Source organism: Anarrhichthys ocellatus, unplaced genomic scaffold, assembly GCF_004355925.1.
Source record: "Anarrhichthys ocellatus isolate YVR2014 unplaced genomic scaffold, GSC_Weel_1.0 scaffold11, whole genome shotgun sequence".
Taxonomy (NCBI): domain Eukaryota; kingdom Metazoa; phylum Chordata; class Actinopteri; order Perciformes; family Anarhichadidae; genus Anarrhichthys; species Anarrhichthys ocellatus.
Genome location: NW_022280041.1, coordinates 4,166,489 through 4,181,971, shown reverse-complemented (window position 1 = coordinate 4,181,971; position 15,483 = coordinate 4,166,489). Strand labels below are relative to the sequence as shown.

The 15,483-nt window shown below is 43.3% G+C and overlaps 1 protein-coding gene across 5 annotated transcripts in view; it reads right to left on the bottom strand.

The window, feature by feature from the left end:
• chd3 (chromodomain helicase DNA binding protein 3) overlaps nucleotides 1-15,483 on the bottom strand; it is a 33,191-nt gene that overhangs the window by 8,785 nt on the left and 8,923 nt on the right. For 4 of the 5 annotated variants that reach the window (XM_031850663.1, XM_031850665.1, XM_031850664.1 and 1 more), the window contains exons 16-39: nucleotides 15,327-15,464; nucleotides 14,767-14,888; nucleotides 14,480-14,653; nucleotides 14,082-14,223; nucleotides 13,614-13,745; nucleotides 13,266-13,383; nucleotides 12,451-12,575; nucleotides 12,131-12,362; nucleotides 11,737-11,921; nucleotides 11,341-11,518; nucleotides 11,037-11,123; nucleotides 10,566-10,651; nucleotides 9,975-10,108; nucleotides 9,724-9,868; nucleotides 8,669-8,831; nucleotides 8,397-8,557; nucleotides 7,546-7,738; nucleotides 7,301-7,414; nucleotides 7,076-7,207; nucleotides 6,229-6,337; nucleotides 5,131-5,263; nucleotides 1,583-1,778; nucleotides 768-931; nucleotides 321-447 (exon numbers count right to left, since the gene is read on the bottom strand). In XM_031850663.1, coding sequence (XP_031706523.1) covers nucleotides 321-447; nucleotides 768-931; nucleotides 1,583-1,778; nucleotides 5,131-5,263; nucleotides 6,229-6,337; nucleotides 7,076-7,207; nucleotides 7,301-7,414; nucleotides 7,546-7,738; nucleotides 8,397-8,557; nucleotides 8,669-8,831; nucleotides 9,724-9,868; nucleotides 9,975-10,108; nucleotides 10,566-10,651; nucleotides 11,037-11,123; nucleotides 11,341-11,518; nucleotides 11,737-11,921; nucleotides 12,131-12,362; nucleotides 12,451-12,575; nucleotides 13,266-13,383; nucleotides 13,614-13,745; nucleotides 14,082-14,223; nucleotides 14,480-14,653; nucleotides 14,767-14,888; nucleotides 15,327-15,464 — 3,490 coding nt within the window. The remainder of the gene's footprint in view (nucleotides 1-320; nucleotides 448-767; nucleotides 932-1,582; nucleotides 1,779-5,130; nucleotides 5,264-6,228; nucleotides 6,338-7,075; nucleotides 7,208-7,300; nucleotides 7,415-7,545; nucleotides 7,739-8,396; nucleotides 8,558-8,668; nucleotides 8,832-9,723; nucleotides 9,869-9,974; nucleotides 10,109-10,565; nucleotides 10,652-11,036; nucleotides 11,124-11,340; nucleotides 11,519-11,736; nucleotides 11,922-12,130; nucleotides 12,363-12,450; nucleotides 12,576-13,265; nucleotides 13,384-13,613; nucleotides 13,746-14,081; nucleotides 14,224-14,479; nucleotides 14,654-14,766; nucleotides 14,889-15,326; nucleotides 15,465-15,483) is intronic. The other variant, XM_031850666.1, reaches the window with a different exon arrangement.

The window sequence follows — 15,483 nt, the reverse complement described above, 5'->3', positions numbered from 1 at the left end:
CACACACACACACACACACACACACACACACACACACACACACACACGAACTCTTCACTGACCCCTTAAGCAGTTCCAAAGTAAGATCAAACATGTTTTCCGCAGATCGACTGAGATCTCAAAAACTTAAAATGCTGAACCTTTACCCATGTTTCTAGGGCATCACTTAAAACATATTGTACCTGTAATTCTGTCGTATATTTGGAAACCTTGACATCCTCTCTTATCTGCACATATTCCATTTATAGTGATAGATCCGACTCCCGACCAAGCCGTCATTGACAGGAGCAAAGGGTGTGAATGGAGCTTCAAACACTGACCTGATATGAAGGATCCGGGCGTCATGTGGCTGTAGTTGGCGCCTCCCATGAGTAGGGCACTCGGGGGTGCGGGGGTGAAGGGGGGTCCGTAGTTGTGAGGGATGGCGTAGGGTCCTGGAGGTATGGGCTGCACAGAGGAAGAGAAGTGGGGTTGTTTTTTTTGTGCATGTCGGATATGATTTATGAAATTAGGGGATATGACAAACGAGATAAGTAAGATAAATCACTTTTAAGTTACGCAAGTGGACAAAAAAAAATCTGCCGACTAAGCAGTTGTGGAAAATCCACATGTGGGTGACAAGATAATGGGCTCTGCCATTTCATTGGCCGTCCTCCATCTATTATTTTTCCACCGAGTGCAGGCAGCTCGAGCAGGTTTCATCTTGTCAGTGAGGTTGTGAGTGTTTTAAGGGTGTGTGTGTGTGTGTTGAAAAGCAGGCTTCTGACCGGGGGGGTGTGCGTCTCCGTGCCCTTGCTGGCCAGGCGGCTGAGGATGCTCCTCTCGGACATTTGCAGGCGGGCGGCGATGGGCGGGACTCGGGCCAGCGTGGCCGGTAGCCGGGTCACGTCGGCCTTCATGTCACTCAGCAGCTCCTCCAGCTGGTTCAACACTGCAACGACGACAACGGCTTCTTTTAAACCTCCTATTAATCATATTAGTTATATCATCACTTACAGGGTCTGAACACTATAAATTGTATTTTTAAAAGTCTCCTCTTTACAGAGTTTTTTGGATTTCTATTTCCAAAATAGCACATTTCTCCTTCTATTTTAACAAGAGGTTTCACTCTGTCACCACATCCCGACATGGAATTAATCACTGATTAGAGACCAGCAGAGTCGCTTTGCGATATGATAAATATGTCTGTGAGCGCTCACTAAGTTCAGCACCGTTACGTGCAAAAAGACAGAAACTACAACAGTTGTGCGCCGAGCGTGTTATCCTTTCCACAGAACAATATAAACACGGACAGACTTGCCAGTGAGGAAATGTTTGGGGCTATCACTTCACAGCGTGTAAGCTTATCTGCTTGGCTTCACTGAAGTCAGCTCCAGGCAGAGCGATATTGTCTCTGCAGGAAGGGAGACTGATTGCACAACAGCGCTGTAAGATGTGTTGATGTGTATCTCTCGTTTATTCCACGCCTGCGATTATCTGTTTGCCAATCTTTCCCCACTTTGTCTAAATGTGTTTGTTTTTAAAAAGAGAGAGAGAGCTCTTTTTAACCCAAATGATTGGCATCACGCCATCATTCCCTGACCTTTGTGCAGCACAGCGTTGGCTGGCTTGTTGCCCGCCAGCGACTCCTTGCTGAGGTGCTGGTGGGACTCCGCGAGGCACTCCACCTCCGTGAAGCGCGCGTTGAGCGCCATGGCCGGGTGGCTGGGGTCCTGCGTCATGTTCAGGTAGGCAGCCCGTCGCAACTGCTCCTCGATCACCAGCGCCTGCTCCAGCAGCTGGAGGACGAGACGGCAAATACTCACTCAGTCAATTGTTCCGTTTGTAGAAATGAAGCAGTATCAGTCTTTCTTTGTTGTACTGCATTTTCATTGTTTGGTCAGATTGTATGTATCTCATCCAACCATATAAGTGCATTTTATTATCTTTCTAGCTTGTATTGTGTCTGTTCGAGATGTATTAACGACCTTAAGGGTGAATTTTTCATCCACAAATGCTGATTTACTAAAAGAAAACCTTTGTTTCATATTTTCCTTCAAGACTTTCAGGCATATAATGAATACTCAACATGGCGTTACATTGTACAAAGAAAATGTTTTCTTGTTGTTTCTCTTTTTTCTGTTAATATTTTGATATATAAGCTACGACTCCACCTTCTATCTCTATTGTTTTACACTATTATATTGTAAAGAGACAGAAAACAAAATGGTTTACCAAAGAATTTATTCCTGATTTATTTCCGAGATCATCCTCACTTGTCTCAATTTTGACAATTTGTTTAACGTTTTACAGCTGTGAGGAGCTTGGTCTCTGTTGTGCATTGCACTGTGGGATACCACTGTCATTCTTCCAGTGTGGAGACACGATGTACTTAAACCTGCTTAGAATTAGTGGCAAGTTATTTCTGAGAGCAGTTAAAAGTCTGTATCAGTGTTTTACTTTGGCAAATAGGGCGAATTTAAGAAGTAGTATTTACTGTTGTGACTTATAAAATATGTACAATATCTAAAACTCTACAACAGTTACAGCAGACTTGTACATCTATAATTTCTTATACATGGTACGTCACAGAAGAATCTTGTAGATTCTTGCACACTGTGCTTGACATTTAATGAATCGGTGCATCAATCTAGCCATACGTCCAATGAAGAAACTAAATTCACCTAATGTGAAAAAATGTATGTAAATAAACACATTTTAGATGGAACCCACCCACATTCCTAATAAAAGGAAAACTGAAAGACTAATGTGTATTCCTTCCTTCACATTTAAACACAGAAACGATTTTTAGAAAAGCTTTAAAAGCCGTTATGAGTCTAATTCTTTAATCCGTTTGCACCCTGCTCTTATTATATTCCGTCTCTTTCGGATATTTTTCAACAATATATCAAGCTTCATACAGTCGTGGGAGTGTGTTTGGTAAAAAAAATGATTTGTTAAAGTTTCTTACATAACCAGTTCAAAGAGGAAATTACAGTGAGAAAGTTTTATGTTGTGCTGTCTTGATGGCAGATTTCCAAAAATAAAAGAAACCTCCAATAACTTAGCAAGAGAGATAAGGAGAACAGTAAAAGAGACAGAGATACAGTAAATGAGGATGTTGAGGGCAGGATCTGAAACATGTGAGCTGCTTAAAAACAGGATGAGAGCTCTTCCAGAAATGCAGCGGTCAGCAGTACCGCCGAGCCAATATGTGGGTCTAGGGGCATCTGTCATCCGACCATCAAACGAGTCAGGTGACCGAAAGACACTGCGAAATGTTCCTAAAAGAGTTTGTTTGCATGAGAGTAGGGCTGACATAGGGGCCCATTATGGAAATTCAGAAATTCAGACAGGCAGCCAGTGCCTCCATATCCAGTACAGGATATGTGTTTTCCCTGTGTCCACTTAAAGTCAATTAAAATACCACGACAAGACTTTATCCGGTCAACCATAAAAACCTGGAGGACATTATGCAACATCTGAAATCCTTGTCTTGCTGCCTTGATATTCTGCCAACGGGCTTTTTCAAAAATGTTTTAAATTGCCTGGCCTCAGATCTTCTACAAATTGCAAACATGTCTCTTCTTTCAGGTGTCTTCCCACAGGCCCTGAAAACGGCAACCATCAAGCCACTTTAAAAAAAAAAAAATCTCGACACAACATTAATGAATAATTAAAGGGCCATATGAAACCACCCGCTTTTTGAAAATGCTGTTTTTCAACAACTTCTTGGCACTTAAGAACTGTTTTGATGTCTTCCAGTCAGGGTTTCGACCGCACCACAGCACTGAGCCTGCTCTTGTTAAAGGTCCTCAGTAACAAACACTTCAACACAAACAATGGTAGAATTTCAGCCTTAGTATTACTGGACCTCAGGGCTGCATTTGACTCGGTCAACCACAACATTACTAGACTGACTGGAAAACTGGGCAGGACCTCCTGAAACAGTAACTAAGCTGGTTCGAAGCATTCTTGAAGAACAGGGACTACTTAGTGTCTATAGGTAACGACACATCTGAGTGGAGTTCCCCAAGGCTCCATTCTGGGGCCTCTTCTGTTTAACATCTACATGCTTCCACTGGTTCAGATTATGGAAAACAACAAAATAAGTTACCATAATTATGCAGACGACACACACGTTTACATAACCGTATAACCAGGGGACTGTGGTCCAATACAAGCACTGAGTAAGTGCATTGAACAAATCAACAACTGGATGTTTTCTTTAATTAAACAAAGACAAAACTGAAGAAGTTGTTTTTGGAGCCAATGTGGAATGTTTAAATCTTCAATCAGCAATGTTAAAAACCACAGACCAAGCCAGAAAACGCCGTTACAGCAGTCGAGAGTCTGCTGGAGATAAATGCACGGACCACTTTTTCCAAATCCGGCTGAGACATAAGTGCTTTAATCCTCGATATATTCTTAAAGCGATAGTAGGCTGACGTTGTAATCCTCTTAATGCGGCTGTTGAAATTCAGGTCTGAGTCCGTGGCTGTGTCTGAGATCCTTCACTCATTCACTACTAGCTACTCCCTATCCAGGGACTCCTATGTAGAGGTTGTACACTACTTTTAACGATGCATTGTGGGATATTTTGCTATATGGTGAGTAGGAAGTGATTTCAGACACAGCCCATGATAACACCAAGTTTTTATAGGTCGCACTAAAAAAAATAAATGTATTAGACAGCTGCAGCTGATTCAGAACACTGGATCACATCACACCAGTTCTGAGGTCTTTTCATCGGCTTTGTCTGCCAATTAAGTTACTTAAAAATACTACTGTTGATTTATGAAGCACTGAATGGTTTCCACCAAAACTAACTTATTTTATAATCAAGGCTGAATACTTTTCTTTCAGCAGCTGCCTTTTATTAAATCAAATAATCGTAAATTTCTTACACTGCACTGTTACTTTATTATTTTATTCAGCTTATCTTAATGTTCCACTCTCTTGGCTCTTTAATGACTGTTTTTAAATTGTATTTGAATGTGCTTTTTTGGTGCGTTTCCTTTGCTTTTGATGTTTAATGTAAAGCACTGTGAATTGCCTTGTTGCTGAAATGTGCTATACAAGTGAACTTGCCCTGCCTTGCCTCGTCTAGTGTGTATCCACAGTCAAGGTGAAGCTATTATCTTGTCTTACCTTGAAGCGTCGAGCCAGGAACTTGTTCTTCATCTCCAGGAAGTTGCCTTTATTCGCCTGCGATTTGAAAGGCTCGTTGACGATGGCGAACTGGGGGTCGTTCTGGATGTCCTGCCACCGGGCGTAGCCGTGACTGGCACAGGGGGGGTCAAGGGTCACGTAACACTTTTGGGCAAGAGACAGCGGGAAGCAGGGAAGCTAAACAGGGAAGGTTTTCCAAAACTATTTTTGCAATGTAAAAGTTACAAAGCACACCAGAATTAAAAGGAGTTGTAAAATAAGTGTACTTGCTCTCTTACCGAGAGTTAGATGAGAAGATCGGCACAGCTCTAATGACTACAGAGCTGTAGCCAGGAGACGATTGGCATAAGAAACAAGGGGAAACAGCTAACTTGGCTCTGTCCAAAGTTTAAAAAAAATATGCCAATTATGCAATTATAATGCCCTTAAACCACAAACTGTAGAGTTTAAATTTCTGTTTTTGTACAGACTAACTAGACTCCAGCTTCATACTAAAGATCATTAATGAGAAGTCATTTGCTTAATGCGTTCACAAACAGAAATATATAAAACGACTTTTGACTATTATGAACCAGCCAGGCTCGCGGTTTGCCACTGCCTCCAGTTTTTATGCCAAGTGAAGCAACAGACATGAGAGCGGTATCAATCTGACCCTGAGAAAGAAAGCAAATGTTGAGCCAAAGTTGAGCTTGTTTTTGGGAGCTATTCCTGAAAGCTGGACATTGATTTTTGAGGAGTGATTAACTCGATTTTATATCTTCTTAAAATACAAAATTGCAGTTATTTTAGCCCAAAAAAAAAGGCTTCAGGCAGGTTCTGAAACAAAGCATGTCCCTCCTTTTATTTCAGTCTAACCACGGCTCTCATGATTAGCTCACGGAATAATGAAAACAATGTTTTATGTGAATGCTGCATGGCCTTGATTACCATAATAGCGGGAACAACATGAACTAAATGACCCACTCCATTGGCTTCCAGCAGACACAGTTTGCCGTTTACCGAGCTCTGGCTGGCTTATTACGTCGGGCTTCTGCCGGCTTATAGCAAAATAAACACATCGGGGGTCATCAAGGATACATCACGATTCCCGCCAGGAGCCAGAAGTCGTGTCGGCGGTGCCAGATCTCGTTCATCTTCCCCGAAGAGATGGCAGCCCGCTCCTCGTTCTGCCAGAGAGTGTGCAGCTCTGCAGGGCGAAACCAACACAATATAAACATGAGGCCGGTCTCAAAGAGAGGGCTTGGCTCGCTGAAACCTGACTGCAGGTGTTTCCACGGCACAAAGAGCTTTTCTGGGTTTGTCATCAAGGTGGAGATCATTTTGGCTTTCAAACAGAAACTCTGGAAAGCACAGGGAATGTTTTTTTGTTTGTTTTAGTTGTGAGTTTTATGCTATTTAGACTGCTTAGTCACTTGTTTGGGCACGTTAGTAAGTTACTTTTACCTTTACTCTCCACATTTTTCAGGGATTCTATGGTTTTAAACAATGCATAAAGTTTTTGTGTACATCTAATGAATCGGGATGCAGTTCTTGTATTGAAGTACAATTAAAATATTTAGATCTTACAACTAGAATCTTTATTAGCCGTCATTGCTTTGAACCGTCAGGGATCTTCTTCAGATGTCCTGATGAAGATCCTGAGATCTCAGGAAGGTCTTTGCAGAACTGACACAATCTGCACCAAAAGGGTCAGCTGTTTTTGTCCTTTCAGATGAACCTGTTCCTGAAGAGGTTTGTGCAAGAGAACGGTCTTTTTGAATAGTTATCCTGCTGATCACTACCAAATAAAACGCCCTCAATGAATGTTGAAGAAGTAAACGTAGACGGTTAAAGTAGTTGGAAGAGATGAATGATGTCCAGTGCAATTGAGTGCCTTACATAGAATCTTTAAAATGCATTAGTGTATTAGTGAATCGGTACTGACCGGTGAAGCCGCCGTCTGCGATGTTGAACATAAAGCGAGGTCGCTCAATGGGAGGCCTCACGTAACCCTTGGGCGCATCCTCTTTGGCCGCTCTGACTTCTTTCCCAGCATCCTTTTCACCTTTGACCCCCTCTGTTATCGAGAAAGACGGCGAAGTTATCATTTAGAAAAGATATTGTGCTGGTGTATTCATGGCAGCGTACCATTATGGACAGTAAAGCGTACCTTTCTTCACGTCAGACACCTCGGTCTTATAATTGGCATCTGTCGCTTCAGTTGCTGGAGGTGTCTCTTCCCGCTTTTCTTTGTCTTTCTCCTCTCCCTCCCCCGCCTTTTCTCCTTTCGCAGGAAAACAAACATTACATTAGAAAGGACTTTTCCCTCCACACAAACCTGCTTCATCCGTTTGTGCATGTCAGATTTCGTCAGACTGACTTATCAAGTTTCTTTCCTGCGTTTTGTTTTTTTACCTGATTTCTCTTCTTTGACCTCCTGTTTCGTCTCCTCTTTACTCTCCTCCTGTACTCTTTTCTCCTCGGTCGTGGCGGCCGGTGAGTCACTTGTTTCTTTCTTCTCCTCCTCTTTCAGGTCGCTGTCCTCTGTGCCTTGGTTTCTTTGACTCGGGGACACATTTTCTGCTGTGTCTTTTGTCGAAGAGGAAAGCTATGGAAAGAAGCACAATATGCAGTCACTCATCGAGTTTGTCGTTGTGTGGTAAAATCTTCAAATGTCAGCTTTTAAATCAGCTTTTACAGAACTGAACTGAATCATTATTATGCATACTATAAGGTTTATAGTTTATTAAACAGGCCCCATCAGTGACTGTGTATGACGTAGCCTTTTTGCTATTCATTTCATTTACTTAACATTTTCCAGAGCATACTGTGGTGCTTTCTTAATGATATGAAAATGCCGCTGTGATTCCACTGAAAGCATGAATTATTTGAAGTCTGCGCCCCTTTGCTACACGATAACAATGGACGTTTTGATTTTCAAGCTGTATGAAATTGAACAGAAACCGGTGGTCGACTGGAAGGAAGAAAAAAATAACAGAGAAAAAATGGATAGCACGCTTTGGAAAATTGTTGAAAGTAATGTAAAGTCTATGGGATTTGTGTTAAAACCCATGCAAAATATTGGCAACACTGTAATATGACTTAAAAGGAGGCATAAAGCTCTTTTATTAAAGAATACGCCGCATCTGACGTAGGATGCAAAAATAGAAATCTATATGAGAGTGTAAAGAAACAATGCATTAATTGGCTGATGAGGACCACGCTGTGACCACAGAATGTAGATGCGTCAGCTGACAGTGTCCCACCTCTTCAGGGTCTGCAGTCCTGTTGCTGTCCACCTCTTTCCCCGCATCCTTCTCCTCCTTCGCTCTCTCTTTGTCAGCCTGGGCCTCGCTTTCCTCTTTGTCCTCCTCCTTCTCTCCCTCCTTTCCGTTCTTTTCCAGCTTGTCTGATGGAGCAGGGGTCGCTGCACACAAACACATAACACAACTCCAACTTTATCTGCTGCCCTTTACATGGAGCGCCCCCTGCTGGAACTGGTAAATGTGACCATGTGTGTGTGTGTGTGTTTGGTTACCTGGCTTGGAGGTGCAAGGTGTGTTGTTATAGCTGGCCTCAGAGGTGGGCGTGGTGGTCTTCACGGCAGGAGAGGAGGCCCTGGAGGAGCACTTGTCTATGATGAGCTCAGGCTTGAGCTCTGGAAGACTCCACCGCCCGTTGATGTGCTCAAACTCCTGGATCTGAATAAGAAACAGTCAGCGAAATTAAAAAAAGCTTGGCACATGCTCACTTTACCTAATACCACCTTATTTAAACTCACCACCCACATGCCCTGCTCGCCTGGCAGTATATCAAACATTCCCCCCGGCATTGATAGAAGATCAGGATGTCAGCACGTTTAAACATGTTGGACTGAAAACTGGATTGAAGATATTTGGATAAAGTCATGTCTGGCAAACTGAAAGCAGCAAGGTAATCGTAACATCTTTCAAGATGTAATGGTGGATTTCTTCACTGGAAAAAGCTCTCTCATTTTAGTTACGTTAATACCTGAAGACTATATTGTCTTACAGTTTTAGTTAAAGACATCTTAGTAACTTCATATGGGGCTGTAGACACCCTGCTGATATGGAGGTGCCGTATTAAAGTTACAATCCTTTGAATGTATTAAAAGCAAACCCTGTTTTTGGTGTCAGCCTTTTGGTATTTATAGTCTGCATTGTTTCAGCAATAGCTAGTCAAAGCTTTTACATTCAGTAATTATCTCTCAATATGACAAGTGTTCATCGTTAGTGGCGGAGTCCGCCATTCCTGCACTGGATTCTAATTGCTGACATACACATGAGATTCACAGGAAATTATGCATGTGTGCTGATTTCTACTCTCTTAACATCATATCAGAAGTTACTGCTAAAGCAAAGCAGGCTAGGTTTTTATTGTGAAGCAATCACAGGAAATGCAACAGCCTATTTTAGCTGTTTTGCTAAACTGTACCTGTGTTACCACCGTAACAACAGGTGTCTCAAACTCAACCAGGTCTGGAACCTTAAGGATTACAACATTAAGTGTCATAGCTTGCTCCATTCACCACTTTTGTCTCGACTTAGGAAGGCGAACAGCATTTGGTCTGACCTTCTTCTTGACGAGGGACATGACGCCGATGCGCGTGAGGACGGGCTGGCGACACAGGCCCTCCCTCGGCACGCCGTCCGCGAACGTCTCCGCTCCGTCAGCCACCGGCTCGCATAAGTGACGCATAAAGAGAGACACGTAGGCTCTGGCAAAGAACATGTAGAAGAAGAGGAAGAATATATGGTCAGAGGGCAGATAGAAATGGATAAAGACTACATCTGAATTCAATCAATGTGTTTTTCTTTCCTTACTTGAACTCTTTCTCGGTCTTGCCCCTGAGGTCTCTGACCAGCCACTGAGAGGAGAATGCGTCCTGGGTCGGCATCCCCCAGCGCATCACTGCGTTCAGGAAAGCCTTTCGCTGGCGGGTGTTGAAGCCCAGCACCTATCAAAATGACAGTATATTTAACAATATATTTTTCCTGAGCAGTGTAAATAGTGTCGGCCTTTTAAAATGTATTGGTTTTTATTCTGGAAGACTTCAAATGAAAATGTCAGGATGAGAAAACTTAAATTTGCCTGCAGACATCCGTGTATTTCTTCCCGAGGCCTTTTTTTTTTTGACTGCCTAATAACGTTAAAATAAACTTTGAATCCTCGCTCGAAAAATGCAGGCCATTACAAGCACGTCCAATATTATCAGGATGATAAATGAGCTTGGAAGGTACAGAGTTGTTGGCGATGTAACAGCCTTTGCTGCCATCTCCAATTTGAGATTGTTGGACTGTTGGAAAAATATCTAAGAGCGTAAGTCAAGTTAAAACAAAGCTGACAGATTCCAGTAACATCGCAATAAAAAACAGAAAAAATGAAAGCAGAACTGGTTCCAGAGTCGTGCAAACCTCAAGGTTGCCTCCCACTCTGGCCAGAAGGGGAGGCAGAGGTTTGTCCTTCTCGTTCCTCAACTGGCGACGAGAATGCCTTCGACCTGCAGGTTACAAGGGGGCAACAGACAGGATGGTGAAAACATACAGAGGGTAACACGAGCTGGAAGGAGAGGGAGGATTTTGTGGAGCTTTCTTGAAATTTACAGCGAGTATTCCGTCAGTACGTCAACCAAGAATCTAAAACTTCTGAAATGCTTTGAACCATTTCCTTCCATCTGAAGTTCGGGGGAGGAGGTTGTTTGGAGTGTTGCATTTTTTGGGAAAAATGCCAGGCAACTGTTACAACTAAATCAAATTCAACTTGTAATAATTCAACACAGACCTGAGTGTGTGCGTGTATGTGCGTGTGTTCAAACAGGCAGCTGTCATATTTCATGAGCAGCACTGCTTGGGGTTTGACGTCTCTTTAACTTCGTCTCTCCTTACCTTCTGGCCGATCGTCGAAGTCCTCGTCCTCCTCCTCGGAGCCCACCGAATACTCGGACTGGTTATCTGAAATGTCAGCATGCCACTCTGAAACAGCACACGGTGGTCTGTCAATAGGCCGGGCCCATTCACTTCCACTGTGCAAGTAATAACTCAAACACAGAAGATAGATCATTTCATGCTCGTTCTTAGGATTCAATTTTTGAATTCAGGGCTTGATACGAAACAACTTGCAGGAGATTCTTCCTCTTACTTGAGCTTTTTCACAGGTCCATGCAGCACCGGGTCCAAACCCGGTCCCTACCTTGGTCTTCCTGCGCGGCGTCGTTGTAGTTGACCGGCTTGCGGTTCCTCTTGCCTTTGCCCAGTTTGCTTGTCAGGTCCTCTTGTTGCTGCTCGTAGTGGTGCCGCAACAGCTTCTCCCAATAATCCGGATCCACGTTCTCCTCCTGCTTGATGATCTCCCGCTCGATCTCCTCGACCTGAAGCGTCAGAAAAGTACACGCCAGTTAATTAGTTAATGGATTATCAAAATATATTTCTTTCAGTAATTTTCATTCAGTTGATAAATCAAATAATCCCTTTGAAATCCGTGTGAGGACATAGATTCTATAGTGAGTGACTATTATAAGACTTGGGTAAGGTTGTCAGGTGCACGAATATACATTTTTTATCATATTAATTGTAACATCCTGTTCACCTTATCCTCCTCTCGGACCATGTACTGGGCCACTTTAAAGGAGCTGAGGTACTCGTTCATGTTCTGCACGTCCGGGTCGTCTGTGGCGTCTTGGCTCCGGTCCAGCAGCCTATCGATGGCGACGTTGTCGTAGTGGATCACGCTGCCCTCGTCCTCAACTTTATCCCCCGAACTGTTCTTCATGCCTGTCACACGTGGAGTTCAAAAATGGGAATCATTTGTCCTGTTCTATTAGATAAATTTCACAAATAAAGGTTTTCTTGTAGTCTGAAGCCTGCCAACTCTTCACTGAATCAATCCCACTGCAACTTGGACCTACACCGTAAAGCTCCAAATTCCCACATTATAATATTTGACTGAAAATCCTAATTTCTCTTCACAAAAAGAAACTCACGTTCTAGTTCATCTTTGAAGAGCTCTTCTGTCCCAAACTTGAGGATGTCGTCCAGTTCCTGTTTGCTCATGGAGCCGGCTTTGGATCCCAGGCCTGGCCGGACCACCAGGTGGGTCAGCATCATCTTCCTCTTGGCCACCTGGGTGATGCGCTCCTCCACACTGGCTCGCGTCACAAAGCGGTAGATCATCACCTTGTTGGCCTGCCCGATTCGGTGGGCTCGACTGAACGCCTGCGCGGAGAAGGGAACACAAGGCGGCACGTGACGTTTACGTCGGATGAAATAGTTTCCTTCCTCGGCTGCTGCCAGTCCGACGTACCTGTATGTCATTGTGAGGGTTCCAGTCCGAGTCGAAGATGACGACGGTGTCTGCTGTGGCCAAGTTGATGCCCAAACCTCCCGCTCTGGTGGAGAGCAGGAAACAAAACTGGCAAGCACCAGGAGCTGCAGAGACACAGAGAGTCAAACAGACAGTTTCATTAATCGTCTCTCTTTAATCTCTTTAATCTTTGATGCCACTAACAGGTTATCATTACGGTGGTTATACAGACTTCACTTCAGTAGATAGTGAGGATTTTACAATATCATTTAATGCCATTTGTTGCCAACATCTGCTTAGTGATATGGACGAGTCAGACTCAGCATGCGACACAGTGCTTCTCATCCTTTGACTAATGTCAGTTTGGCATCAGTTCTAGCAACTGAGTCACAGCTCTGATCCTCTTGCCCGACTCCATCTGCACTACCATCTACTTGCATTTCAATCTAACAATCGCACACAAAAAAATCCATCTTGGAGGTTTAAAATCAACCAACAAAGCAAACAGTTTATGCAGTACTGATACAGTATTAGCATTATGCTACCTCCTGGTTAGAGTCCCGTTTTATTTAGCCAGCTGTCCCTGACATTAACATGTGTTAGGCGGAAGTGGGGACTCTTATTTTGAAGAAACAGGAAGTTCTGTCGTTTACATGAAGCTTGTAGTGAGCACAGCAGTCGGCAGTCTGTTTTCTTGTGAAGTAGAACATATTATTTCTGTCAGTTTTAAGGAACTACTGAACACTGAGCAGTGCAGTTTGTGCCGGAGACATCTTACTGCGCCTCTAGTGAGTGCACATCATCGGGTATCTCACCATTGAAGCGATCAATGGCCTCTTGCCTCAGCGCCCCTGTGACGCTTCCATCGATTCTTTCATACTTGTAACCTTCATGGTCCAGGAAATCTTCTAGTAAATCCATCATTTTAGTCATCTAATAAATGGAGGACAGAGAAAAAAAAAAGGAAATCGAATGACCAGTCACGTGTGTGCGTTTTGATCTTTACCCACGCACAGCTGCAATCAGTCTGCTGCTGAGCCTTCTGGAGGTGTCATGGGAATAATGTAACATCTGTGAAGGGAGGTGGCCATCTGGCGTGTGTGTGTGTTTCTGCTTGCCTGGGCTTAAGCGTGCTGTATACGAGTGTCCATGCGAGTGTGTACCTGTGAGAAGACCAGTACTCGGTGCCCCTGCTCTTTCAGTTTCCTCAGCATCTTCTGCATCAGTGTCAGTTTCCCAGAGGCCTTAATGAGGGCCGACCCCTCGTAAGCACCGTTTGGGGTTTTTTGGGCTTCCTACACACACACACACACACACACACACACACACGCACACACATATACCATGCCACAAGGAACAAATGACATCTCAACTGTGATTTTTAACCAGACGCTACATCTTGAAAGTACACATATGACTAGAAAAAGCACTACTGAACATCCCCACAAGGTGTCCCTGTTCTGCAAATTCAGGAGTAAATCAAAGCAGATGGTTTAAAGAGAAGTGAAACGCTAGCAAATAAAGGAGGACTGTCATTGGTTTTCTTCTATTCTATTTCTACTAAAGCGTTATGACGTTATGGTTGTATTATTGTCAAGGACAAGAGCATGTGTGTGTTTGTCTGTTCTTACAATGGAGGCGACGGGGAAGAGGTAGGGGTGGTTGCAGCACTTCTTCAGGTCCATCATGATGTTGAGCAGGGACACCTGGTTTCCTCCACCTTTCGAGTTCAGCGCCTCAAAGTTCTTGGTCAGAATCAGCTTGTAGTATTTCCTGTATTTAAAAACATATTCAATGTACTGTCATATATAACTAACATTTTATGTATCTGTGCCATTTTCAGTGTGGGGCTCGGTAATGTCCATTAAATTAATAATATGACCCATTTCTAATAGGCATGTTTCAGGCTAAATTTGTTGTGTAGAAAGCTATTTTAAATGTTTAGTATTTCTTCATGGTGCCTTCTTTAAAAAAACATAGGCGAAATGGTTAATATCATAGCTGGAGGGAAATGTTCCGTGTGTCGTACTTCTGCATGGGGCTCAGCTCCACTCGGACAATCAGCTCGGTCTTGGAGGGCATGTTCTTGAAGACGTCGGCCTTCAGCCTCCGCAGCATGTGAGGCCCCAGCAGGTCGTGGAGCTTCTTGATCTGGTCCTCCTTGGAGATGTCGGCGAACTCCTCCAGGAAGCCTTCAAGGTTACTGTACGGAGAGATGGACTGGGTGAAGGACTGGTAATACTGGTAACACTGAGTTTATTGGTTCAAATTATTAGTATCTGACTACATCAATGAATTATCAATGAGAAGTCCTACTTGAAGCGGTTGGGCGTGAGGAAGTTGAGCAGGTGGAACAGCTCCTCCAGGTTGTTCTGTAGAGGAGTTCCAGTCAGCAGCAGCTTGTGGTCGATCTTATAGTCGTTCAGACGCCTGAAAAACTGCAACGACATGAAAACTCCCTGTCAAACATCTGAAATTATTTCATACATGTTTGACAATATTATTATTTTCCTCATTGGATGTAAAGGCAGCACTACGTCTAACAAACAAAACAAAACATAACTATAAAGTATTTGTTTATTTATTTATTGTCATTCTACTACTACAGGTCTACTACTGATTTATATGGAGCATAATAAAGTAAATTCAATTTAAGTAACAATAACTTGCAGTAGAAAAATGCCCAAAATATGTTTAAGATTCCGTAGTTAATTTAGAAAGTGTTGCCATTACATAGTTTGTCCACCAGAGAGCGCTGACAAGTTATTTCTTTCAACCGTGACACTTCACACAATTCTTAAAAACCCATATTTAAGGGTTCTTATAATAAAGGCTATAATAGGACTGATATTAACATGCACACATGGCTACAGTACCTTGGACTGGTTGTTCTTGAGGCGGTGAGCCTCGTCCACCACCAGACAGGCCCAGTCGATGGACTTGAGCGCCGTCTGGTCGATGGTCACCAACTCGTAGGAGGTCAGCAGCACGTGGAACTTGATGGAAGCCTCTCTCTGCAGGACGACAAGAGGG